Here is a 26,976-nt window from a genome sequence, read left to right on the forward strand (position 1 = left end):
CTTTGGACTGGTGTAAGTTTTTTGTCAATGAGGTTGTTTCTTCCTCACCTTTTTCTTTCTTCATACAGTCGTTAGCTGTTTGATCAGTACATCAGTTCAGGTAAAACAAATGCATCCTTACTAAGGGCATCAGTAAAATGCTAGGCTCTTAATCAGATTTTTGTATTAATATCCCTCTGACCCGTAAGAATAAGCAGCTTACACCGTAGAAGTTGTCCTGTTGAAAAGTAAAAGCGCACCTTTTTCTTGCCCTTGAATTTTTTTTAATGATAAAAAAAAATTAGCAAAAGACTGTGCATAATTTCTCTGACTGAACAGCGGCTATATTGAGAAAACAAGGAGTTATCATTGCTAAACTACTACTCCACTGGAAAAAAAAAGTTCACAATACGGAAGTGTATGAATAGTGATGGAACTGCAATAAATTCTRAATGAAAAACTGCCTGAAAGAATTTAAAATCAGCATTAACTATTCTACACAACCATGATTCTAGCCAACTTGTGGTAATAAGTGGTACAATAGTAATTTCAAGTTATGTTTCAAAAAGGGTTAGTTTTTTTTAAACAATACTTCCAACTTTGGGTCTATCTGTTTTAAGAAGCTTGAAGTCTTTTGTCTTGGATTTTTATTTAGTGAGTCCACAGGTACAGTATTCACTTGAATTTATCAGTGTATATTGAGCTCAAATCCTTTGGAGGAATGAATAGGAAAACGATAAGCAAAAAAGGAACCTCAAAAGAGGCATGAATATTTTTGTAAGTTTAAATAATTAATRTCTTTCCCTTGTTTCAGCACTACCCCAAATCAAAACTGAATGTAATGAAAGTGAAATGGTGCAAGATTAGTAGTCTTTTAACTGCTGTCTTTCCCTCCAGCTGTGGGGCATCAAAGCTTCATCCTCTATGGCTGTGCTGAAAATTCTCTCTCATCCTTCTGAGTGATGTGGAAGGAATGGGATGTTACAGCTGTGCTCGAGCATGGCCTCAGAGCATTTTGCTGGTCTTTCGTGACATTGCGGGATCTTCTTTTACCCATGAATGTTTTTTGGTGGTGTTTTTTGAGAAAATTTRCCTAGAAACCAGAAGGTCTTTATTACTCTGAGAGATTTATGTAGTGATGATGAATTAATATAGTGTAGATGTCATATTCATGCAATTGGAGTTGGCTGCTTCTTCATTAAAAGACAATGTATCGGCCTATCTGACCAAAAACAAACCTCAAATCTCCAATTAGAGGAAAGCAATTAGGAATTAAGTGCTAAGTTTAGATTTATATATACTTTACAAGAATGCTTGTCTTAAAAGAGAGACAGAACAAGGGTTCTTGGCTCTGAGAATCACCAGGAGAGAGCCTCTCTATATAGTTTGTTCATGCAAGTAAACAGCTCCAGAGAGGAGTAGCTGCAAGTGACACAGCTGATTTAGTGCCTGCTGCAATTTTGAGAATGTTTGCAAGTTGAAGTATCTGTCATAGTTAGAATTACYAGAGCTGGATTTTATTGTATTACAGAGAGAGAAAGAAAATAAATACTTTTTTGTGGCTTCTGAATGTAGATAACATTCTGTGGTTGCTTTGGTTTTGATCAACAACAGCCTGGGCTGCTCCATGTCACTTACACGTGCCCAGAAAATTGGGCTAAGGCAGGTCGGTAGAAGGAATAACCCGTTGTGGTGCTCCAGCGTTTATTCCAGGCAACGGGCCATGCCGAAGGCTCCTGTGCTGCAGGGGAGCAGCAGGAGAACAGCATCTCAACGGTACTTTGCCAGGAGCAGCCCAGGAGGTCTGGCAAGGCAAAACRTTATATTGTTGTCGTGATGTGATTTTCTGAGAGGGTGGTGTTACAAGCCATGCTGCCCGCAGAAGTCTTCTGCTGTTTTGGGTATATTAGTTAGTCTGCAACTGTTTCTGGTTCTGCCTCTTGAAAATACAGATGTCTCAGTGCATTTTAACTGGGGAGTATCTCCCAACATCCGGTTGGTATGCTCTGTGGAAGTTGCTAAGACCTAGCTGAATAGTTGTTTTATATGGTACTCATTCTAGTAGTAGTATCTTTCATTCCCAAGTTCCCAAAGTGTTTTTTAACCTGCATATAACAGAAATGCAAGGGACCTTTTGAGTAGGGACGTAAGCAAAAAAAAAGAAAAAAAAACATGCTTTTCATCAAAAATCATTGCTTTTTAGCCCCAGAGACTAGCAACTTTTATCTGAGTAAAACATTACCTTGTTCTTAGGTTAGTCAGAAAAGTTATGTTCTATTTCATCTATTACATGAAGAATATGTTGAGTTTTGAAATTTTKGGGACATTCTCCTCTTTTCTGGTATAGTCCAAAAATGTAGACCCTTCGATAGTTTAATGGAGAAAATAATAATAAAACAAAGAAGACATAGGTCTATATCACTACAAGATCTCTTCTCCTAGAGTCACATTAGTTTGGCCTGGGGAAGTTCTTGACTCAATAGCCTAGCGATTAGGGTACTTGTCTGGGTCAAGGGAAACGTAAATGCAATTCCTTGGCAAGAATCGAGTAAATCAGGAACATCAGCCTGAATGTTTTCAGTCCCAAGATAATTCCCCGTCTGCTACACCTTTGGCTAGTTAAAGCATTTTTTTTTCTTGCTTTGATCAGAAATGAATGCCCAAAAATATCAAAAAAATTTCAAGCCTCAAAAAGAGTGGGGAAGGGGCAAGGGGAGAAAAAGCAACACCACCTCTCAGTCTTCAAACTAAAAGAAATTCTCAGCTAACAGATTCAGGCTTCATCTGGAAGATGCAAGAAACTCTCTGGAAGCCCATGATATTCTGTTGTGCAAAATTATAGGCAATAGAAGAGAAGTCTCCCCAGGCTCGCTGGTACTAGAAATGCTGTCGGGATAGCTGCTTTTGTAAAAGGGTCAGAGTTTTAGTTTGAAAGCGTGGTATCAGAACCCAGTCATCTGTTTGTATTTCAGTAGTTCCCTAGGTAAGCATAGCATATCACTGTGCAGAATCACACGTGCAAGATCTTTGTGCTGGAAAGCAGTCTGCTGTGAGTTAGAGTGAAAGAAAGTCCCTGAAGGTGGGTTGGGAGCAGAGCTACAATAAGATGCAGAGATTTGAAAGAGTTACAAAGCAGCCCTTGGAGCCCATGCTCTCAGCTTCCAGCTGAGCTACCTTATCTCAGTATGTGGTTGCAGCTTTTCCTAATGTTCCTGTCTGCTGAGGAAAAAGAAAAAAAGCTGGTGAAAGCAGTTTCTTTTGGCTGAGATCCATCTCTTTGTGCCAGCTATGTTGCCAATATACGCTTGTGTTTTGCATAGTCTGAGAGAAAATTGTCTGGGAGAAAACTAACTGGATATCGAGCATACACGTAGAGCGTGCTTGCTGGGTTGACTTATAATGAAGAGAAGGTGAACTATCTTCTTACAACTGCTCACTTTACTTGGCTGATCCCTTCCTGCTCCCTGTTTTAACATCCTTGTCAGCCTGTTGGCAAGAGGCTGGAGCAGCCTAAGCTATCCAGTTAAAATACAGAGTAGCCAGAAGTTTCAGTCAGCTCCAATTTCCTTGGACACTTACTGGACATTCGTTCCAATTCCTATAAAAGTGTCTGGGTAACTCATTGCTTAGCATTTCACCTCATTTTGTAGCTGCTACTTTACATTTTTTATGTAATTTTACAAGTGTGACCTTTGCTGACTGTATTTTATTTTTCATTGTGTATTTTTAACTGCCAGGAATACGAGCAGGGTAGGGAGGGGACTAATTTTCTAGCAGGTAATAGGGAGTTCTGGTCATTCTTGGTTCTGCTGCTGTTTAATAATATTTCCATTGCTACAAGTGCTTGTAAAAATAGTATACAATGAATATGCAAAATGTATTTTAAAGTGCTACCCTTTTATTTGTAAAGAAATTTTCTGTGTTCAGCCAGATTCATGGTAGCTAAAACATGTACTGGTCTTATACCTCCAAGAAACAATATTCAATTTTTCTCTTCTGGGAAAAACTGCCTGGATATAGAATCATCGCTCTGACAAACCAAACCTGACCAAATAAACGGAAGGGTTTTTTTTTCCTATAGGCRCTTGTCTTGCACAAAGTTACGGGGCTCCAGGATTCAGCAACAGGCTGGATGCATCAAAGCAAGATGTAGCTGGMTCTTCAGTGGAGCCTGGTTGGAGCGTGGAACCCCAAGAGGGGAGGGCGCAGGGTGGGGGCTAAAGGCAGCGCCTGGGCACCCGGAGCAGGGCACGTCCAAGGAGCTGAACGTGAGCCTCGCCTTTGAGAAAAGAGGCTGTGAGGCAATGGCAAAGGGGTTTCTACTTTAGAAGCAGGGCTGTGTCTGTCACCGTTACAGATCTGTCCCCTTTGTGCTTTCAACCTTTTGCTTTCCTAAACGGTTGAAATAAATAAATAAAACCAAACAATCAAACCAAAATCAAAAAACATGTAAAATTATGAGGAAACAATGAGGAGGCAAGAATTATTTATTGAAAGTTTACTCTGAATGAATGTTCAAAGTGCATTAATGAGCCAGCATGCCTAATTTTAAAAAAAGAAAAAACCTCAGGATGATGGAAAATAAGTCCCTCTGAGTCCTCAGCATCCTGTTTGAGTCATGAGTTCCCTAAGGCAGAAAACAAAGCAAGAAAAAAATTTGTTTTCACATAGTAAAGCCAAAATGCAACCAGGTACAATTTAAGATGAGTCCTGGGAAACAAGTCCCTTTAACGTAACTTGTGGCCAGTAGAGGTGGGTTGACAAATACACAAATATATATTTTTTCTTCCTTTAGACAAGGCATCCATAAATTTCAGTGGGACTCRTGCCCACAGGCATTTTGTGATTGGAGCTGTCCCAAAGCGTCCCAGGACCAGTGTCCGCTAGCATTAGGGCGCAGGAAGGGTTGCTGTGTGAGTCACGTTGTCCAYGGCACAGCTGCTCTTCTGGCTCTACCAGAGTACACCCACGGGGACKCCGTCCGACTTCCTGCTCTCGGTCCGGGTTCCCGTGCTGCCTCTGCCCGTCACTCCTGTTCTTGTGTGTTATGTCCCTTCGTGAGTTCCCTGGCACAGGCGTCAGCATCATAAGGCTCCTTCGAATAACATCCACGACTCGTGAGAGAAGCAGCAGGGTATTTGTCAGGTTCCCCGAGGCTGTATAAATACTTTCCCAACTGAAGGCAGTTTATAAATCTACTCGGCTCCAGAATCACACAAGTTTGATGGAAGGTCTCTGCGCGTGATGGGATAAGAGAGCAGAGGGCGAGACTTCGTGCTGGTAAATGACCCCTGGCTGGAAGCAGTCTGTTAATGCTTTTAAGTGAACTACCACTGCGGAGCTCAGGGCTGGAGCCAGTATCGCAATAGAAGGTGCGTTGTTATTCCTGTTCTGATTATGCCAGATAATTTTGCTGTTCTYATTTGCAGATTTAATGGTTTGTTAATAATGCCTGATTTAGGAATATAGTATAGGGTCTATCAGCTAGGGGGGGCGTAATGGCATTAATGAGGGTAATTGAGGTTGTTGCTGTAATCTTGTTTGCACTTTGGTTTCTTAATTGAAAATGACTTATCTGAATATATAGATAGAGGAAAGCGTTGTTCATTTTTGAAGCCTAGACGTCTTGAAGGAAAAAGGGATATGTCTTTCTGTGTTGTTTATGTGTCACTGTGGTAGCTGCGTAGCAGTAGATGAAGAGCAGTGAATCAGCGTACCCTGTATCCCGTACTGTGCGTCTGTGTCTACGTTGCTATAAACAGTAGCATGTGCTGATGCTTATACCTGTACGTGTCTCTRGCTATAAGACTTAGCACTTAGATCTGTGATATTCACAATTGATTAGAGCGCTTTTAAAGTAGGAAATGGAAATGAGAGACATACAGGCTGTTGAATGTTTAACCCTGGAGAAGAAACTTGGCATTTCATCCTCCATCAGCGCTTGCCCGTAACTACTATTAACATTAATTATGGAGATACTTATGTGAATTCCCTGTTAGTCCTAATTAKAATTAATGGAAGATACGTGTGGATGTTAACAGGACGAGAGGCAACCAAGCTTCCATTTCCAAGGTTAAATATTCAATAACTCCCTCTTAGACATCTTCAACATCCTGTAATCATGCAGTCAGACTTGTGCAACAGAAGAACAGTTTCTCCTTCCTYTTTTTTCCTTCCAGTTACAGTCCAACTTGCACTATTTGGGGTTAAATTAAAGAGCAAACAAGGATATGGCAGTGACTTCAGTTACCCTTACTAATGTAATTACCATAGCTCTCATCCACTCATATTGTGCCTCAGAATCAGACTTCATTAGCAAACCACTTACTGTCTTTTTAATGAATAGTAGTAGGGTCACTTAGAGGAGCTGGAAGGCTTCTGCTTTGTTCGGAACATTATAATAAACAGCTCAGGACCTGAGTAGGTCAGGTAATATCCRAGCTCTATACAGTTCCTAGTACGGTGGTATAATTTCACATGGTAAGGACAGAAAGACCTTCCTCCTGTCTGCTCTCATTAGCTGATCTTTGGTATTTTGAAAGCCACTGTCAACAAAGAGTTGAGGCTGCGAGTTTTGCAAGTTGTCTCATTATCTGCTGTTGCATATGATGGCCTGAACCGGCCGTTAACCTCTGCTCAGCAGGTCAGTGTCCTAGTGGAAAGCGTTGTTTCGGGACTGACTTGGAGTCTTGCAGCCGTCCCTGGGAGCCCTGCGCCTGCCTCTGGTGGGTTCACGCCCTCCTCAGTCGGGTGCATTTRCTTGTGAGCCATTTCCTTTGTCAAGGACACACACTATGATCTCGGGTCAAAAATGCCTTTTTGCCCCCTCAAGGTGATCTACCAGATAGCTATGGGGTTGTGTTTGATTTTCTTTTTGTGTTGTGGCACATACAGCTAGATGAATTGCTGCAGAGCCCCTCTGAATACTGCTTAGTGACAACATTATTACTATGCAGCTTGTTGCTCCTGTGTGTTTGTTGGGTATCGTCACAGGAACCATGTTTTTCTCTTCTTCCCGTGAAGCAGTTCCAAGTAAAAGAACTGATCTGTGCTTTGCTCGTATTGCAGAGGTACCCCCTTTCCAGAAGCCTCACAACAGCCCGTTGCTGTCTGAGGTGCTAACATTGAAAAGCATGTAGCAGGAGGCTGCCAGGCCAAGGCAGTTCTGGGACCTGACAGAGCACTGGACCTTTGGGGCTTGGTGTGAAGCCAATCTGCTCRCGTTTTAACTTGCAGATGAGTTGAGGGAAGGTTGGTAGAGTTTGCTTTAGCCTGTGGTCAATTTATTCTGTCGATGTYTTATTTATTTACTCCAGTTGCATTATTACAACTGCATGTTACGTTTTCTGGTGGGGTTCGCAGAATCTGTTGAGCCTTGTAACTAGTAGTACTTCTTTGGTTTAAAATGTGAAGTAATGGTTTCAGATGACAGATCTGCATGGACTTTTYTTCCATTTTCCCTCTTTTTTTCATGACTGTATTTTTTTTTTAATGATTGTAAAGCTTACAGTGGCTGTATTTAAACTGGTGGGGAAAAAAGGCTTTTGATGGTATTTTGCTCTGGGGTGTGGAATAAGCTGTGATGGCCTGAGAGCTCTTATTGGGCATTATTTAAAGTGGACAAGCACTAAGAAACCTTCTTCTGCACTATGCAGCATTGATAATTTAGCTCTACCTGGATAGTTGAAGTGGCAAAATTCCCTACTGTGGTATGCCTTACCATAGTTTATGGGTCAGAAGATACTGTCCTGGTGTTAATGCTTTCAGATCTTACTATAAAAATGCTGCATCATCTTCAAAAAGGTAAAGGCCCCTAAATTTTAAAGTACCTATACGTTTCACTTAAAATGCTCACTGAACCTCCTGACATGGTAGGAAAGAAACTGAATCCGTAACGAGAGCACAGTTATGCCATATCTTTTTATTTTTATCTAGTAAAATGTGGCCTCACTTGGAAGAGAAGCCAACTCTGAGGCATGCTCAGGTTGTGTGGCTGGGAACAGCGGGTAAAACAGTCTGAGGGTAGATGCTGTCAGACCCACTCATGTTAAGCACCCTTTGTCCCAGGAAAATCCCCTTGTTTTCGTAAGCCWCTACAAGAGGTCTCCAAGCAAAGCTAATAACCACAGGTGGTAAATTAAAACTGCCTTCATTAATTAAATCCTGCCTTTTCTGTCTTTAATAGAAATAGAGAATGTGTGAAGCAARTGCCTCCCCATCTCACCTGTGACTCCTGTAAAAGTATAATGCTTCTTGAAGCAGGTATTCYTAGGCTTCAGGCAAACCCTTGCACATTGGCACCCTTGTTAAAATCAGGTTGCTTTGTAGGTTTACTGCCGATCTGATATCCATCACTGTAAGTCGTTTTTTTTCCTTTTGAATGGCTGAATAAAAGCTGACATTTAAAAGATATCCTGCCCCTAGGTGGAAATTATATATATTTTTTTAATCTTTAGTCCAAATAATAGTCCAGTTGAAGGGACAGATTTCAGAATCACTGAACCAATAGTAAAGATTTAAGTAGGGGGAAAGTCATTACTCTGTGTGTTTGGTATAGGCTTAGCAGTATTACACTGATTCTACAGAAACGAATCCCCAGCCTGTACTGATAGATTCGGTTGTTATCTGGTTACATCTGACTTGCCACCTTTACCACAAGGATATCCTGGCTAATACCCTAAAATGCTTTGGAGTCACTGAACCCATTTGTAATCCTCTAGGAAAGGCAGGGGAAGCAGCAGATAAATGTTAGCTGAGAAAGCTGAATAGGGTTGCCCTGCAATAATGCAAAGTTAATGTATTGCATGAGGAGATACCATCTCACCAAAAAAATAAAGATTTTGAGGAGCAGATATTTCCAAACAGGATATGTAAAGAGCTTAAACGGAGACTTTAGCTGAGAGCTTGCTTGGCTTTCACTTTTATTCTTTCATTCATTCTTTTTGACTCAGATTTCTTTGATACTTCTGAGTAAGATCAGGTATGTTAAGTGAGAAATGATAGGTAAAAATCAATTGAAAAAAATGCAGAATATAAGGTGCAGTATATGTTACAGATAACATTGTCAAGACAGTGCATTACAAAASAGGTGGGAAGTTAAGAAATAAAAGATGAAATAATGCCTCCCAATCAAAACTTGAAGCAGTGGAATTGATGAGAAAGAGATACCAGCAGGTCCCAGCTTGGGAACTGTGGTGGTTCGGTCGGTCAGGGCGCAGTGAGCCCACGTGCGTTTCACCAGCTGTGAGACCCTGCACATCTCAGCTCTCTTGCCCTTCTGGGGCTCAAAAGGCTGAAGGAGGGAAAATTGACTCTGTTGATTTATGTGTGCTCAGTTCCAGTTAGTAGAAGCATTCAGGTAAAAAGCCTGGCAAAGGACAAACTAGGCATCAAACCACGTGAGCAGAGTTTTACAGGGCAGGCCAGGGTCATCACGTGCTTTCTGCTTAGCCTGTAAGGAGTGTGCAGGCTCAAAAAAGGAGAGTTGCCTATCAAACCAATAGGTCCCAAAGTCCATCTGCCCCCCTCATACTTCTCGGTGCGCCTCTTGTATGTAGTCATCTTTCTCATCAGAGAGGAGCTGCACCCACCTCCAGGGCACCTGGGTGCACTGCTTGAAAGGGCAGAGGTTAAATGTGGATCCTGAGTGCAAGGAGGCTGGTGTCAGTAAACAGGAGCAGAGCAGAAATACTGGAGCACTGATTTACACGAGTACAACTGGTGGCCAGGTTAATATGCTTCATCCATGAGACACAAGAGCAAAATTGTTTTCCAAGGGCTTGAAATAGGCAGTCCCTGACTGTGTGAACTTTTGCTCTGACGCTTTTCAGTTGTGCGTGTCAGCTAATTAGGATGCCTGCATAGGACTCCTAATGCGAGCTGGGCTGATTGGAAAACTTATTCCTTAGCTACTTGGGAGCGAGCAACTGGACACTGTGTTTTCCAAAAGCATCCCCCATATCCACCCCTAAGTTTTGTCAGCAGCCAGGATGCTGGTCCTTGATCCCAGATTCCCTGAAGACTCTCGTGCATTTGCTGACCTCCTCGAGGAGCTCGTTCACASTGCTGTGAGTGGAGAACAGCACGCAGTGTTGTGGACTGCTGTGGTGATTGCCTTCCTTGCTGGCATGGGATGAAGTGTAACAGATCCGTGACATCYGGTGTACACGTGGCCTTCCCGCAGGGGTCACATGAAGTCACCAGCAGCTGTCTTCCTTSCCCTGATGTCCCCGAGAAGCTCATGCCTCCTCTTCACGGGACACCATCGCTAAGTGGATATGTGAGCAGTTCTGAGTCCACCATTGGCCRTGTGGCAGAGACAGAGTACAAGTCATCTCGTCTTTCTCTGGCTGGTYGTTTGAGTTCAGAGGTGTGCATTTGGTATGAAGGACCCCACCAGGGGTTTTGTACCTGAACACTTTTAGTTAGTGCTGACAGTCACTCAAAAAACTTGTTTTGATCTAAAACCAACCGTATTTTAAATTYAGTCATGCTGGCCAGTTCTTTTCTCCTCTGCTTTCAATACAGGGAGCCTGGCTCTCTTACAGTATACTCCATTAAATCTCTAAGACTCTGTGGGTGGCAGGTAAGTGTTACTGTTAGCTCTATTAAATGGAGGGGAGAGAGGGAGAAGACCTGAAATGACTTGCCAAATCTGYGAGTTGCTGCTAGAGCTGTTAGCAGAACTAGAATTATTAAGTTGTCTGAGCACTAGACCAAGGAGGCCACAGAAGTTGCCCAGGATATTTGTTGCTGGGACAAGAAAGTCTTGTGTTCTCCTCCCTGCAAAACCMCTATTTTCTACTGGGTAACCTTGGGGGGGAAAGCCACGTCAGCTTTCTGGGTGTCAATTTGCCTATATTTAAGAGAGAGACAAWGATGCTGAGCTTCATAAAGGGTTTTCAGACTGGATTGTGGAAAACAATCTTAGGAATGAAGCAGTATTACTGTCCTGAAACAAATTATCAGTGGCGTGGGTGTCATCAGGCATGCAGAATGGTGACTGCAAATCTTGTTTTGAAGCTTGCATATAAGTTATCTTCAAATGCATTTGTACATCAAGACTGCACAGTATTTTCAGAAAGATTTTTCTTCCCATGCTGGCAGCCGTGATGGGAGAACAGGCTGTTAAATGTTACATCGCTCAAGCCAACTTCTCATGTCCTCGATGCAGAGCTCAGAGCTGCTCTGCAGTCTAACGGGGAGAACGCCTCAAAAGGGCTGTCTCGCTGTGCTAGGCACGGCTTGAACATCCCGCTGCTCCCCTTGGGTCTCAGCCTAAACATGGGCAGCTTTGGCCATTTGCCCTACAAATCTGTTTTTGATACTTTCAGAAACAACATGTTTTTTTTTAGCTGAAAGGCAGAGTTGCTTTCAAATAAAGAAAACATAGCTAAACTGGGGATGTAGTAAACTTCAGCCATTGAAAACTGATGTGATTTTTGCAGTGAGTACTCGGACTGGGCTATGGAATCTCTTGCAGGAGATCTGATTTTCTTAACAATTCTGTTTGTTGTCCTTTTCCATAAAAAGATTACCCAGTGTTTGCAGATGACACAAAAAGTAGGAATTGGCACATCAGATCAGACCAGACTCTGTTCTGGCTTCTGTTGGGTGCAAAAAGCAAGGTGCTCTGCTGCCCTGTCACAAGGTGGTTTTTGTTCTGTTTTAAATCTGTGAGAGTTGCCTCATGGCTAGAGTTTCAGACCATGCCTTCACCATTCACTTGTACATTGAAATTATTCCACTTGTGCTGCCCCCCCTCCCCCCCCAACGCACCTAATTTAGAGAATGTTTTGCAACATCAGTTCCTGACTGCTGGCAGGTAAAATATCACTGAAGCCTAAGAAAAAGGGAATTCATCAGCAGCCAGAGTATTTCCATGGTTAAATTTGCTGTTTCATTTTTGAAAGGGTCTCTGTGACGCCCTGTCGGTGCACGCCAATTCTTATGTATTCGTATGATTGATGGTGGTTCAGGTTTCGCCCCAGGCTATTCCCTGTCTGCTTGCAAGTGATTCTGGTAGCGGAGTTTCCACTGCTGCCCTTGTATGTTGTTTAGATTACAACAGAGGTAAAAATGTGCTGGCCCTGAACCACTTTGCAGCAAGAGATACAATCCTTTCCCCCAAAAGCTYACAAACCTTAAAACAAAGGCTGCCTGGGGAGACTCTCTGGCACTATTAAATATCCCCGCTGAGAAACGGTTTCATACAGTTATGGCCTTCCTGATAGGCACCATGGGTAGTGTCAGCACAAAGCTGTCTGCATTACATGGTTTGACCTGCTTTAACCCCAACCGGTCTCCTGGAGATGTAGGAAATATCCCTGTTCAATGCAAAGGTCTTGTCTTTTTCTTTCAAGCAAAGTGGAAGGGCGTAGTTAGAGTACTGGCTTTCGGAGGGGAGATGTCACGCTTTTTGTGGGCGAAATTCACCCCCATAGGGAGGGCTGTCAGAAAGCCTTTGCATCCWTCGGTGCTTAAGCGACCGTCTTCGTGCATGGAAGTGAACTGCTGCCCGAGTTCCCTGTAGGTACACATTGCTTAGGGAATAAGGATCAYGTATGACATTTCCTTCACTGAGGGGGAAAAAAACGGTATGCTCTTTTGACTTGTTAGCTAATGTGAAATGTTTGACTCCAAATAAAACCTTAATGAAGACTAGATCCATGATTTTTTTTCCCTCCCCCTCCATAAGAAGTTTTAAATGTCCGTGGTGGAAGTGGGAGTTGGATCGACCTCTGAGCACTTAAATGGTGAGGAGGTTTCCGTAAGGTTGCTCAGTTTCCCTTATCCCATGGAGAGATTGCGTTATTGTAGAGAAAGCGTTGTAGGTGCCAGAGGAATTATTCCCGCCTCGAGCAAGCGAGCRCAGTCGAGGCGCCGGCAGAGGAAGGTTAATTAGGCCCCTTTTCCTTCCGTGGTTCCCCGCGGCGCTGAAGTGTGCTGGCCGGGCCTTGGTGCCGTGGCGGTGGTTTGTGCGGGACAGGCGCAGGTGATGGTTGCCATGGCTCAGGAGGTGGCTCCGCACCGCTCCCCGCGCTCGGGGGGGCTCCCAGCAGCACGCCCCAGTTGCGCCCGTGCAGCAACAAAACCAATACTCTGAGGTTTCCATAGAGGCTACAATCAAAGGAGCATCCCTTGCCTTTTAATATGTGCTGAATGGGTTCATTTGTAAGCTTATTACGACTTCAGAGAGAGAAGCTATTAGGGTGATCATTAGCTGCCTGTGCAAATAGCAGGAAAAACCACGGCACGTTCCTGAATAACCCTTGTTTTTAATGCCTGCACTTTCCRATGCATTAACAATAACCAGCCGTGCTTGCTTTCATGTTTCCCTTGCCGAGAATAAGGACAAAGGAGGAAGGAGGAGGGGGCACAGCGAACTGGGTGCTTTCAAAATAGGTTAAGATGGGGAGAAAAAATGAGATGTTAAGAGAGCAGCAAGCTCCCTAGCGTGACATTGTGCGCCTTGGTGCAGTATCTTTTACCCACCGGGAAAGCAAAAACAGCTGGGAGCCAGCCTGTGCGTCTCGGCTCCTGTCTCGCTTAGTCCCTTAACTCTTGTCATCTGCCTACGAATGGTGCGGAGGGGCCGGAGGAARCCTGACGGTTTCAGGAGTGGCTAGATTATATAGTCTATTAAAGGAAGAGAGAGAATCCACAAGCACCTATTGCAAGATAACAGAATTTATTACCACTTGTTTGTTCTCCTAGAGAGCGTCTGAAACTCTGCTGTAGGTCGTGGTTCTCTCTTCTTCTCCTCTTTCGTGATAGGAATCAAAAATATCTGTAGCAGAAGACATTGGATGGCTGGGTGTTTATTCAGGACGGATATGGTTAAGATCAACCACGTTTAACTTTAAAACTACATCAGCTGCACTGTTACCGTGGTTAAGTTAGAGCTGCTGGTTTCAGTGAAACTAATGTTATGTTTGCGTATGGAATTCACGGCATGTTTATTAGTTTGGCTATAGGCAGGGTAACCTAGACTCCACGTCTGCCTCTTTTCCCTGTGYTGTTTTTCAAGCTTATTCAGTACCTCTGTTGCATTCAAGTCTTCACTAAAATATCACACCTACAGCTGGCGAGACGTATTTATTTCCTAGATGAGTAAATCACTGAAAAATCTGGTTTTTAACTACATTGCTGTAAAATTCTGTAATTGCTTATCCTACCTATATATACTTTTTTCTCTTTATTTGCCTACAAAGGTACTTTAGATGCTTTATACTACCTGCTGTGTTTGTTTGCTTCGCGTTTGTCATGTCTTGCCTTACCTTTGAATTGGGAGCTCTGTCAAATAAGGCATTTCCTATTGGAAATGGCAGCCAGCGCATTTTGGGTTGTATTATTCTTCCTGTTGATAAGATTTAAAAGATGGCTAGGTTCAGATAAATAATGCCGCTTCTCAGATTTCCAGCAATGTACTTTTGTGTTTAGAATTACTGAGATCCTCAATTTAAGATCTGCTATTTTTACAGGATTTTTCCTAACCTTTGCTTTTCTGAACTGACTGTTTACCTTCTGTGCAGGTAGTCATCTGGAACAGAGTTTATTTATCATTTTTTGGTAAAATGGTTAATTTAGCTACAGTTTTGTTTGGGATTTCTTTATTAAAAACTATAAAGATTATTAGTCCACCAATAAAATGGTGTTAAGAGGTGTTGAGGGAAAGGAGGTTTCTACTTCCACCTTGTGAAAAACACTGAAAACAAGAAAAGGAAGTTAACACACTGATCGGGAGCTCTCTCCTGCATTAAAGCAAATGATAAAAGCAGGAGATACTAAATTCCCTACCCTTGTGCTTGCCCATGCCCAGCTGCTTTGGGGCTGCTGAGGAGGGATAATTATCAACTTTGTGGTAGGACAAGGCCCTGTGGCTCCCAGTAATCAATTCTGATTGCCTCCTTGCTTCAAAATCAATCATTTTCCCCCTCTGCATCTTTTTCCTCAAGCTTGCAAAGTGTTAGGGAACTTAAAATATTGGAATTCGTGGTCTGTGAAGACAAGGTTGCCACAGCAAATACCCAGTGGTTCTGAGAAGTCTTCCTGCATCTTTCAAGATAGTCGGGAATGCCACAAACTGCTGAGGCATTGGCTGCAAATGAAGCAAGACTACTGAAAARGAGTATGGAAAAAGCACCAAGGAGTCATTTGTTGGAAAGGTGACATGTGTCAGGCTAAGGGAAAACGTGGCAGACCTTTACCTTTTATGTTAAATGCCCTGAGCTTTTGGAGAGCAATGCAGGAGTATGGAATATTTTAACACTTGGCATTACGGAATTACAGAATGGGTAGGTTGGAAGGGACCTCTGGAGATCATCTAGTCCAACCRCCTTACTCAAGCAGGGTCACCTAGAGCATGTTAGACAGGATTGCATCCAGGTGGGCTTTGAATACCTCCAGGCTTGTGATGCAACTCCATGGTCTGCTCCGGGGGGTGATGCTTATTCAGTCTTGAAGAAGATATATTTTGAGACATAGGATGCTAAAGTTAGATGCTTGCCTTTGGCGTGTTAAATGAGCTTATTTCTGGGACAGAAGATGCTTGTCAAAGAATTTAACTTGTCAGTCCGGAAATAATCAGCTTTTGCATGGCTGTGGAATTGATCTCAGCGTCGACAGGTGAATAGAGTGCTGCACTGTTGTCAGGATTCCTAGCATATCCATTCCCCTTTTAGCCTTACTCTTCTATCTGTTAAAAATTATATGCACTGAAAATATAATAAATAAAATTAATTATCTTTGTTATGTATTTTTAAAAAAWGATAATTAGTACCGTATAGTTCCACTGTGCTGCTATCAATACAAGAGAAAATTTACCTGTGAGTTATCTGAGRACTTATTTTAAGGAACAGAATCTAAGAGTTACAGGCTATCAGATATGTTGATATCTTYTGTTTTCTGAGGTGGCTGATATCTGTGTGTGTATGAAAGAGCTAGATATGATTATCTAWTAAACTTTGCTTGGGATGGAGCCAAAGTCAGCAGTTCATGTTTCATATAGTGCTATATGCACARTCACACTGGTTGAAAGGAATGATTTGCGGCCTCATACTATACCAGCACTTCAAACATGTACACTAGCACTTTTCCAAGTGTTAGGATGTTTGGGAGCATAGCTTCTACCTTGGAACTTCTACATTTCCATTTTGAATGTTTGTGTATTTGTGTGAGATTTTACTTCCATATAATTGTATGTATTCTACATACGTACATATCTCATGTATTCTGTGCACACACCTTGTGAAAAATTGCAAATATGAACCAGAAATGTTAAATGCGGCATTGTTGTTCTTTGTTTCAAAGCCAGTGTTATTTATATGAAGCTTTAAGAAGTTTCTTTACAGCCCTGTTTTTCCTGCTGTGTGTAACTGATGTGTCSTTATGACAGGAGTTTGCAAGGCAGGACACTGCACAGCCTCTGTGTGGGGGAAATGCGACTTCATCAAAATAGGATGACCAAAGTCTCAAAGCTGAGTCAGGTGGGGACAGCCTCGTTATCCAGAGTGCTCTGCTTGGATAGGAAACTTGGGATGGTTTTAGCAGCTGCTCAGATTCATTTAAGCACCATCCCCAAACCTTGTATGGTTTTGGTATTATAAAAGCCAATCAAGCTATTGCTTCTAGGTGTTAGATGCCCCTAAGAGCTTTGCTCGTTCAACTATGCTGAGGAATTAAATGCTCTCAGGCAGTGCAACAAGTTAGCTCACTCCACTGCTGCAAGGCAAGGCAGTCATCACTGGTAAATGGGCCTATATTACACTGGCATTAGCATTTTAATGCAAGTAAAGAGGAGGTAGATTGACTGCAATTTAGTATCTAGTTCCGTGGCCTTGCGCAGGTCCCCTCATCGCTGCTCCACAGGGACTGATTGTAGTTGCACAGTGCACTTTGGAATCTAATTGGATTTACATGCAGTAATGTAGTCATGTCACAGCAATGACTCTGCAATGTAAGCACTATGAAATTCCAGTGCAATTGGTTGTTTGTATATAAGCTATAGTTACAGGATAATGCATGKTACTAAGAGATTGTGCTGAGCTCCTGTTCAGGAATAGCAAATGTTTTACCTTTTTCTGAAACCTTTGCAAGGAAATGAGATTAGATGGGACCTGCTTCCACAGAGACATTTCTCCTCACCCTTCACTACCAAAACACAGGCCTCTTGCAGAGATTCAACAGGCACAGGACCCCTGTCTTCAGCTTCTCCCTTGGCCGATCATCTGGTCTTGGCATGTGTTGCTGTTTCTCTAGATCCTGCAAAAGCAGCAGATGTGGTGAGCAAAGGGGACTGGCAGCAGCTAGTGGCACTTCTGAAGCAGGAGGCCCATAAGCCATTCAGCTGGTGGTCTTCCCACACGAGATAACGTGCCTCCCAAAGACAGGCCTGTTTTCTCCTTCTTGCTCCCTCCATTCACTTTTTGCTTCACTTGCTACCTGTTGACTAGATCAGCCTCTTCTCCATGCCTCTCTCATTGCCTTAACTCTCCAAGAGTCTTCCTTGCTGCGTGAGACTAGCAGAAGTCATGAGTTTAGCTGCTTTTGTTCCGTTAGAGCTGATCCCTGCAAAGGGCTGATTGAAAAGCAGTGAACGTGAAGAGAAGCTGGTGCTCAGCGTGGACCTAATGCAGTGATGTGAGAAGAGAGAGGAGGCAGGCCAGCGTGCCAAGTGCAGCTGCTTAGCCAGCTGAGGCAGCAGGACTTGCAAACGCTCAGCCCCGAGGAAGGAGCCTTGGCCTCAGCCRCAGCTCCAGCTTCCCCTGTGTTTCCCTAGTGCCCCTAATTAAAGGCATCAGCTTGCTCAAGTCACAATTAGGCATGGTGGTTTTGCACTTTCKGCAATTCTCCCTAATGACAAAATCGTAGCTGTTAACCAAAGAGAGTCTGTTTGGCAGGGACTTCCTCCCCTTCGGGGCCATAGAGTAAGACAGAGTATTGCTATGGTTTGGCACTGAACCCGCTCTCTCATCCCTTCTGAAACAGCACCTGCTGGTACCTACTGAAGCATTTAAGTTCTTCCTCTCTGTGGTGCTGTAATTTCTTTAAAATATTGTGACTTTGAAGGAATAAAAAAAATAAAATTCTTCTCCCACGCAGACCTTTGAGGGCTTGTCGGGATGTAATTATATGCACGCACAGTAGGAGCAGGAATCCTATCATTCTGGTTATTTTCCTAATTGTAGGTTTATACAGCAAAATGTAATCTCCACTCTAAAAGTTAAAGCTGTCTTCTTCTCCAGGCAGCTGCTATCCCAGCATAAAGGTGTCACAAGATAGGACAACTGATGAAATGGTTCAGCTCTCAATTGCACRTGCAAAGCACAGGATGAAATGTTCCTTCTTCCACTTCCACCCCTACAAAAAAAAGAAAAAAGTGTAAGGATGGGCACCAGACTCTGCCTGGCTGGAAGGGGCTCTGCTGATTCTTGTCACATTGGTTCTTGTCCCAGCTGAGGCCACTCCAAGCCCCTCTCCTTCAGGGGCCTCTGCCTGCTGCAGCAGTGTCTTGGCTGTTCATGTGGCGGCTTCTGAACTTTTGTGCTTACCACCCTGAATGTGATGATAAAGCTGTACTGATTTGGGGCTGCCTTCATACACAGGGCTGTAAAATGGAGCAGCTCGGCATCTGCTCTGCAGATACCTTTGCAACAGAGATGAGACAGTCTGTAGAAGTTTGCACCCTCTGGACTGCAGAAGTGAAGCCATCCCTGCTCATCATTCAGAGATCTAGATGCAAAAGGCACCCAGTGACAGAGGAAGGACATTATGTTTGAAGGATTAATGGAAAACAAAAAGTCTATGAATATTCATTAAATGTTTTATGTTGTACTAGTTTCAGCCACCTTGAAACTCTTTGTTCGTTTCCTGCCAACAACAAACGATAGACTTATTCACAGAAGTCTTAATGGGAGGCAATTTTCAAAGGCATGTTCACAAATGTTTGTGGGAAACAGATGTTAAATACACCCGCTCCAGAAATCATGCTGAAATTTTGGCGCGCTCGTTCAGTGAGGGAGCAGGAACAGACCCAGGTGACTTATCTGATAGCTAAGCAATGGGTTCAGAATAGCTGCGAGTATTCCAAAATAATTTGAGAAGGATGAATTATTTACTTATGGCGCCTAGCAACCCTATTTGAATATTGGACCCTTATGGCATAAGGTGCTGGTTGAATCGTTAAAGGCTCCCCTTTCCCCACAGGCCTTGGCATGTAGGCTTGTGACTGTCAGGTGGAAAAAAAAACAAACAAGAAAGTGCCAGGACAAAGCAACAGCCAAACAAACGTGCTTTCCATGCTAATCTGTAGTCTCACCTTACCTTTGCCTAGCAGAAGATGGTCATTCATTATGCAGGCAGAAATTGAAAGGGTATATTTATTGAGAAAATCACTGTAGTGTCAATCTGCGCCCCCGTCTTCGCTGGCTTGTCTAATGCCTTTTGTTCGAGAATCTGAAAGCAAGCAGTACCTYAGCTTCGCTGTTCCTCTGTGCCCCTGTTTCACAGACAGTGAAAATGAGGTAATGGGAGAGGAAATAGTTTGCTCAGCTTCGCATGAGAAGTGGCTGGAAGGAGGAGGAATATAGGATATTGCCCTTAATGACTGGACTCTGCTTCCCAAACACAYGTTCCCTCTCTCTTCCTCTGCCTTTTTCATTTTCCCAGTAAACGGGCTGTAAAGTCACAGCAGAATAAAGTTTGCCTAAGCCTCCTATAAAATACTGAAGATGCAGCTGTGACCAATATAGTGCTGTTGTGGTATGACGTACATATGTAGAGGAACTTTAGATTTACATGTGGTCTGTGAGCATTTAAGGTGCCCCAAAGGTTGCTAAAGAGATTCTGAGGAATCAGATTCATCACTGGATATTAAAAGCTCTTCATTAGTGCTAATGTACACTAAATTAATGTGGCAATTAGATGGAGCATATTCACCAGGATCGTGTTTTTTAATGAATTGTGTATTTAACATAATTGTATTTTATTGACTTCTGCAATAATTGCATATTTTTCTCTTACAGGACAAGCTTGGGTACAAGGGATTCATGGGACAYACACACCATTAAAGACTAGAAAAGATACTACACTTCAAGTCCTGGACTTGCAAAGGTGAATCTTGCTTACGAGTCTTTCTTTCTGCATCCCAAAGGCTTTCTCTGTATCTCTGTCAGCTCTGGTTGGATGTAGCTGTGGTGTGCAGGAGCTCAAATGCTGTCATGTGACCTGGAAGATGTGCTGCAGCAAGACATGTGAATGAAGGGAGGCCTTTCCCCTTCAATCTGCTAATTACATCTGCCCCGGCTTCTGTCTTACCTAGAGGAGCAGGCTGTGTAGAAGTAGTCCTCTGAGAGGGTTTTCTGGAAGGTACTATCTGCTAGAATATATTCTTTTACCATATCATGCCACTTTGGTTGAAAGGAGCTGGATACTGCTTGCAGTCACTGAGCAGAGAAGTTCTCCTGGGAGAGGGGTACTCCCTGACGGAAGGCAAGTGAGCTGAACCACGTCTCTATACCTTAAAGCCAAAGAGTGTGCCACCATGGCGTTGAGGAGAGGACACAATGTGATTCTARGCTGTGGCAGTCCTCCACCAGTAGYGTGGCTTAGAGCTACATGGATGTGTTGCTAATGACATCTCAGCTGGTGCAGCCCACGAGAATTGAAGGACTGGCTCTGAAGMGAACCTAATCCATAGTTTTTAATTTTTTTTAATGTCTGGCTGGTAGCGTTTCCAAAGAGCTTACAACATGGTTTCTGCTGTTCTGGTTGCATTGTATGTARTAGGAAAAGCAGAGTGATTTAGTCTGACTTCCTCCTCAAGCCATTGACTAATATTTGTGGGAGATGCGGTAGAACTGGCTGTCAAGTTTTAAAGAAAGTAGTGCGTCAGTTAGGTGGACAAGGTCTTCACGGATGAAGAAGGCAGAGAATCTTTTTGTAAGAAGAAGAGAGAACGTGGACAACGTGCTAGAAGAAAGTGATAGAAGAAGTGGTTTGAGTGAGGACTGGACCGGATAACCTCTAGAAGTCTCTTCCAGTATTAGTTATACTGTCATTTTTATGAAGCATCAGAGATGGAAGACTGATGAGGAATATACTGAGAGCATAGCGTCTGAATTTCGTGCAGTAGAATAGGAATAGTTGACAGAGSTATGTTAAAGGTGAGGATTTTGTGGCTGGAATGGTAAGCAAGGAGAAGGGTTCACACAGTCATTTTTAGTGGAGGGTAGGAATGTATGATATGGAAGGTGRAAAGTGCGAGTTTGGTGATGATGAAGTGCTCCTTGAGAGTTCTGATAGACTGGCAGATTGGAGTGCTGTTGCTCCTTTCACAAGAAGGTAATTTGGACGCACCAGAGCGCAGTCAAACTTCGGAACAGGTGCCCAGAGAGACTGTGGAACCTCAGACCTTAGAGGTACTCAAAACTTGACTGGATATGAGCCAGAGCAACCTGATCTAACTTTGAAATTGGATCAGTTTTCAAAATTGGCCCTGCTTGGAGGGGAGCATTTGGACTAGATGACATGCAGAGGTCCCATCTAACCTAAATTTTCTGTGATTCCATCTCCATAGTTGAGATGAAGAAGCAATCCAAGTGAAACCCTAAGTTTTAGTCCACTATGAAAGGGTGATGTGGGCAGAGGGAAATGTCAGTAACAGCAGAGAGAAATGTGGAGGCAGTTTTCAGGGGAGTAGTTAAGCAGTTTCCTTTAGATATGTAAAGTTCAAGGCAGTTTTAAGGCATGAAAAAACAAATGTGAGAAGGAAGGAAACAAATGGCAGYTGGAGAAGAAAACAAAGTATTGCCTTCAAAAGCTAGACTTTATTCCTAACTGATTGCAGTAGCTGGGGTATGCTTTTTGGCTATGCTGCTGGTGTTTTTTTGGACTCCCTGTTATATTGCATGATAATATTCATACTAGGGGAAAATGTAGAATAAGCTGCATAAGAAAAAATGGAACATTTATAGCCATGTTTCAGACAAAAACAAATGCATGTCATATGTCTCACAGGTCTGAGATGGGACAAGCTGGGGAAAGCATCTGTCAGCTGCTGTCTTCTGCAGTTCTGACTATTAATGTTTGCTTAGCATTAAGTGTCTTCTGCAGAGAACTTAATCTGTCAAAAAGTTGGGGCCTGGAAAAGGGCAGAAAAGATCTTTTTAAAGAGTAGAGTAAGACATGTGAGACCAGATGGTATCTCGCTTGCATCAGTGTGTAGTAGGAGTGACTTACAGCTTTACATTTTGTGTGTATGACTTAAAAGTAACGTGGAAGAAAAAAGCAGCACTGTAGGTCAGAATTGTCCTTTTATATCAGTTATTTCCTTCTTGAAGCTTGTGATCAGTGAGCTCAGATACCTTCAGCTGATTATTAATAAAGGCAACAGTTGCCACAGATGGCTTAATAATTACATTATTTGTAAGTAACATTATTTATATTTTGCTTATGTCATTTRTAAATAGCGTTATTTATATACTCTTCAAAGTCTAGAGTGAAACTGCATAAATGAACTAGATAGTAATGTATTTCCGATATGCTAGAGTGCTTGGGCTCTGACATAAAATAGTTTTAAGTGCTACACAGTGATCAGATCATGTTTTTGGTTGATTTGCCCTGTTTTAATCGGTGCAATCAGAGATCCGAATGGTGAGATTTCATGTACTAATTTGAGATCCATGTATYTAATAGGAATTGGAAGAGGGGGAGGGGGCTATGCTGCCACGTGAGAGTGTCTACAAGTTGYAAGTTTGTGTACTGAGCAATTAACTGCTCAGCACTAGCATTTCTCACATCAAACCAATGGGTTGGCATGATCTGATACTTTGCATTGAGCTCTTCCAACACGAAAGCTTTGATGTGCTGCGCTGTTGGGTTTGCCAGCTAAGACCTTGCACTGTCGCTAGTAACTCACTTCCCTCCTGAGTTGGAGGACTATTGGATGTGTAAATCCTACCAGCTGTGTTCCTCTCTTGAAGCATGGCAGAGTTAGCTGCATTGCATTTATTTGTTGATTTGCTCTGTGTGAGGCATAATGTTTTTTAGAAATTGCAGATAAGAGCCYAGCACCACTAGTGGGAATTATTTCTGGCCCAGAAAAACTGAAGGAGTTTTCATTTGTCAAAGATCACTTAGTAAATGTTTTTGTTGCTCCCAGGTTACCCTGTTTTGACTTCATGGCACTACCAGCCCTCTCAGTGATGTTTGCAGGACCTGAGCACTCAACAGCTTGAGGGACTGCCTTCCCTGCTCACACCTAGGAAAATTTAACGTACTGAGTGCATGCATGGGAAGGAGTAATGCAAGGAATCTTAGCTTAGGTTTCTGTGTATAAAGAAAAGGAAGCCATAGATTCAGCTCACAGAAATTCAGGCAGTTCCAAGGAAACCAGCTCTTCCTGCTCTGGAAGTACACCCAGATATGGAAAGTAAGGTAAGGAGGGAATGTGGTTTATCAGCTCTACCATGCAAAGTGGCATCATGGCAGGGTTAGGTTCAGGAGTTGCTACTTCTTAGRCCACAGGCAATGTTTTTAATGTGGATGCCTCTGCAGTGAGATGTGTGTGAATGATGCAAAATGGCAGAATATAGTTAAACTGTTTTCCTTTTTTATATCCCCTTTTCACCTTAGACTATGATGTAGATCATGTGGGAGGTCACTCAGGCAGCAGGATTTAAGAGTTCTCTCTAATAGCTTTCAGGCTTTGACTAATATACTGAGATTTAGCYTTTAAGGGAGTAGCAATGGAAACATCTTGGTGCAGCTGATTCTGGGGCTTTTGAAGTGCTAGTATCCTATTGCTTTGCTTGTATTTTCATATTCGTATCCATCACAGTGTCTAAGTTCATGGGTTAGTGGAACTGGAGGTTCACYTTCCTCCAGGTAACCCAAAGAATTTCCTCCTGAGCTCTCTGCCTTTCAGCACTTCAAGAACTTTCTCTGTGAGGTTTGCAGTCAYGGTTTAAACCCCTTCAGGGAGTTGTCAGCCACCTCTTTGACACTTGAGCTGCCAAGTGCTCTGCCCACATCAGAGCCTGGCATCTCACTACATCTCCTACACTCACAGTCTTGGCTTTGAATCTGCCTAGGTGGAACAGTTGTGCATCAGAGGTATAAGAAAATATACTTTGGAAAGAAAAACACTGACCTTATTCTCAGGTTTGGGTCTAGGTTTGTGTCTCTCTGGAAGTGCAGGCAGACTGTAAAACTGGGTTTTTGGTTTGGGTTTATGCTCAGGATTCTTCCAACAAAGGGGKTTCCCCCGGGGGTACTCAGCCAGCCATCGGCACGCTGCCATCCTGCCCCAGGCAAGAAGCAATCCAAAAGGAAAGCAGCTGCATTTGTGCACCGTAGTCCTCATGAGCRTTTACGTTATGCCATTTGTGTGTCTATGTCTGTTTTGCCACTAGGAAAGGATTGATTTGATTTTTAAACCATGTCAAAGAAGTATGGCAAACAAACACACTGTATGAATCTCCCCTTGCTGGGAGAGCTGCCTGCCACACGTTTTCTCAGCCGTTTTGCTAAAGCAGATCAGTTACCATGGTCACGGAGGGAAGGACCATGGTGAGGCCGTACAGTGCTCTCAAGTTTTGTTGATTAATAAAAACAATGAAGGAGTGAAAGATAGGGTTTTATTTTTGGCCTGGTAAAAACCTTAGGTAATTTCTTTTTTCTTTTCTTTTTTTTTCAAATGGATCAGATGTGCTTTGCCAGAATAGGATATAACTGAATGCAATTCTGTTTTGAAGATGGCATTCACAGTGGAGAAGGGGGGAGAGATGGGATAAGAAACATATGGGATTCAGAAGTGGTTCTCTAGAGAGCAAATCAAAACACTGTGCTTCTTTGGTTGCACATGTATGTATCCAGCTATGCAAGGTGCGGTGACTGTAATATGTCTCCTCTTTTGGTGAGACTTTTACTGTTTTATGTATTTGTTCTATCCCTCYAGGGTTCTTGGTGTGATATAATTACATACTGGAAAGCATAGTCACTTCATTAAACAGTAAGTTTTTGAGGGCAGAAACCTTCTTCTCTTATAGCCTCATCTGGTYAGGATTTCTAGCTGCTCTTCCAATAAAAATATTGTCCTAAGAAATTTGCAGTCTAATTCAGACACATGGGGTTTCAGACCAGTTCAGATTCCTTAGCTTTTTTTTTCCTGGGATGGAAGACTTACCAACTTTGATCCATGGGCAAAAGGCCTGTGCAGGATGGACTTCAGTGGCACAKTAACATTTCATACTATGTGACAAACAGGTCTTTTGCCGCAGCSTGAGTAACCTGGCTGTGGGAGGGATGTCAGGAAAGACAGGGACTCTGCAGAGCTATCACCTTCCACAGGCCCTTCCCCATTCGCATACTTCAGTCATTCCCAATCCAACTCCTCTAAATGTCTAAAAGTCCCCCTGAAAATACGGTCCTTGTTTGTGTGGCCTTCATTCTGTAGAGAAGGCTTGTATGAAGCTAACTGCCCAGGGAGAACACAAAGGGAATTAGCAGTGATCATCACCTCTTATTAGCCTGTGCTACGTTACCTTTTTCAGGGGAGAGCTGAGCCTTCTGTATAATGAACTCCACAAGGCGTGGGAGAAATAAAATGGAAATAAGATAAAAAGCAAGTGTACTAAGGTAGTGCTGATGTTTTGCAGGAATAATTGGATCAAGCAGCCTGGAGACCATGGAGGGAGACTGTCTGAGCTGCATGAAGTACCTGATGTTTCTTTTCAACTTCTTTATATTTGTAAGTATTTGGAATCCACTTTCTCTCTTGAATCCTGCTTCTGTTTCCAGCAGCATCCTGCACCCAAAGAGGATATGCTGTGCTTGGGTAGAGTAGCCACGATGCAGAAATATCCTCAGTTTGGTACTAGCAATCATTAAGGTGTTTATGGCATCCAGAGATGCTCAKACATTCAGCAAGCCAGCACAGAGGTTGCTGTTGTCTGAGTGATTTCTCTCTTTGGCAAGGGAAGACTGCAGAGAAAGCTTTAGCTAGTCGTGATGGAAGTCTACTCTTGATGACATAAAAAAATGGTTTCTAGTCCTGGCTGCCCTGCTGAGGTTTTCACTAGAAAACAAAACCATTTCCTTACTGTTCGTAGAATCCTTTTTCTCGATGGCCCTTGTTGCTCTTGTCTTTGACAGGCGGGGTGGGAGCTCCTGGCCGCCCTCCCCAGGGTGGGCAGTGGGGCCACTGCAGAGGGGAAGGTTCCCTTCGGCCTTTACTGGGCTCTCCTGGGCAGATGTGGCAGCAGCTCGAGACTCGATCTTTCAGCATTAGGCAGGGAAGAACCGGTGTTAGAAGTGTCAAAAAAGGTGCTTTTGCTGCAGATGTTTCACTTAGTATGTGAAAGTATGTGAGAAACTGTGTAGCCTGTCAGCAGTCACCTACTGAGCAGGGGATAAATGCCACAGAGAAAGAGAAACTCTCTGTGAGAAAACCGTCGATCAAAAGGTACTGATGCACCTATTCTATGTTGATGTGTCTCCCTCTGTCTCCTCTCATCACGCCGTGACAGCTGGGAGGAGCATGCCTGCTGGGAGTTGGGATCTGGGTCATCGTGGATCCTACAGGTTTCCGAGAGATAGTGGCTGCCAACCCTCTCCTCTTCACGGGAGCGTACATCATGCTGGCTATGGGAGCGATGCTCTTTCTGCTGGGTTTCCTCGGCTGCTGCGGGGCCATCCGCGAGAACAAATGCCTCCTGCTTTTCGTAAGTGTCCTTGCATCTTCTGTTGGCCGTTTGGTGTTTCCTGAGAATGGGGGCAACTCTTCCACTGAATAGAGTGATGCACGGTAAGAGCCTGAATGGATGCGCGTTATTGCAGCCATCATTCTCTTAAGTTTTAAAAGGGGTTTAGGGCACTTTTATATGCAGCTAGAGATGCAGAGAACTTGGTTCTTCACTGTACCAGGCTTGAGCTCAGYGGGGATGGAGCCAGGGAGTGTACTTTGACTTTTCTAAGTTTTGTTTCAAAAAGGTCCTG

The 26,976-nt window shown here is 43.2% G+C and overlaps 1 protein-coding gene across 2 annotated transcripts in view; it reads left to right on the forward strand.

Annotated features, from left to right (window-relative positions):
- The window catches only part of TSPAN18 (tetraspanin 18), a 101,218-nt gene that overhangs the window by 53,700 nt on the left and 20,542 nt on the right, over positions 1-26,976 (forward strand). The window contains exons 3-6 of one of the 2 annotated variants that reach the window (XM_085321868.1): positions 16,376-16,466; positions 20,004-20,091; positions 25,638-25,729; positions 26,508-26,702. In XM_085321868.1, the coding sequence (XP_085177994.1) occupies positions 25,667-25,729; positions 26,508-26,702 (258 nt within the window). In that variant the 5' untranslated portion in view covers positions 16,376-16,466; positions 20,004-20,091; positions 25,638-25,666. The remainder of the gene's footprint in view (positions 1-16,375; positions 16,467-20,003; positions 20,092-25,637; positions 25,730-26,507; positions 26,703-26,976) is intronic. The other variant, XM_085321867.1, reaches the window with a different exon arrangement.

This window comes from Rhea americana, unplaced genomic scaffold (assembly GCF_003343005.1).
Source record: "Rhea americana isolate MKP2758 unplaced genomic scaffold, rheAme1 scaffold_72, whole genome shotgun sequence".
Lineage (NCBI taxonomy): Eukaryota > Metazoa > Chordata > Aves > Rheiformes > Rheidae > Rhea > Rhea americana.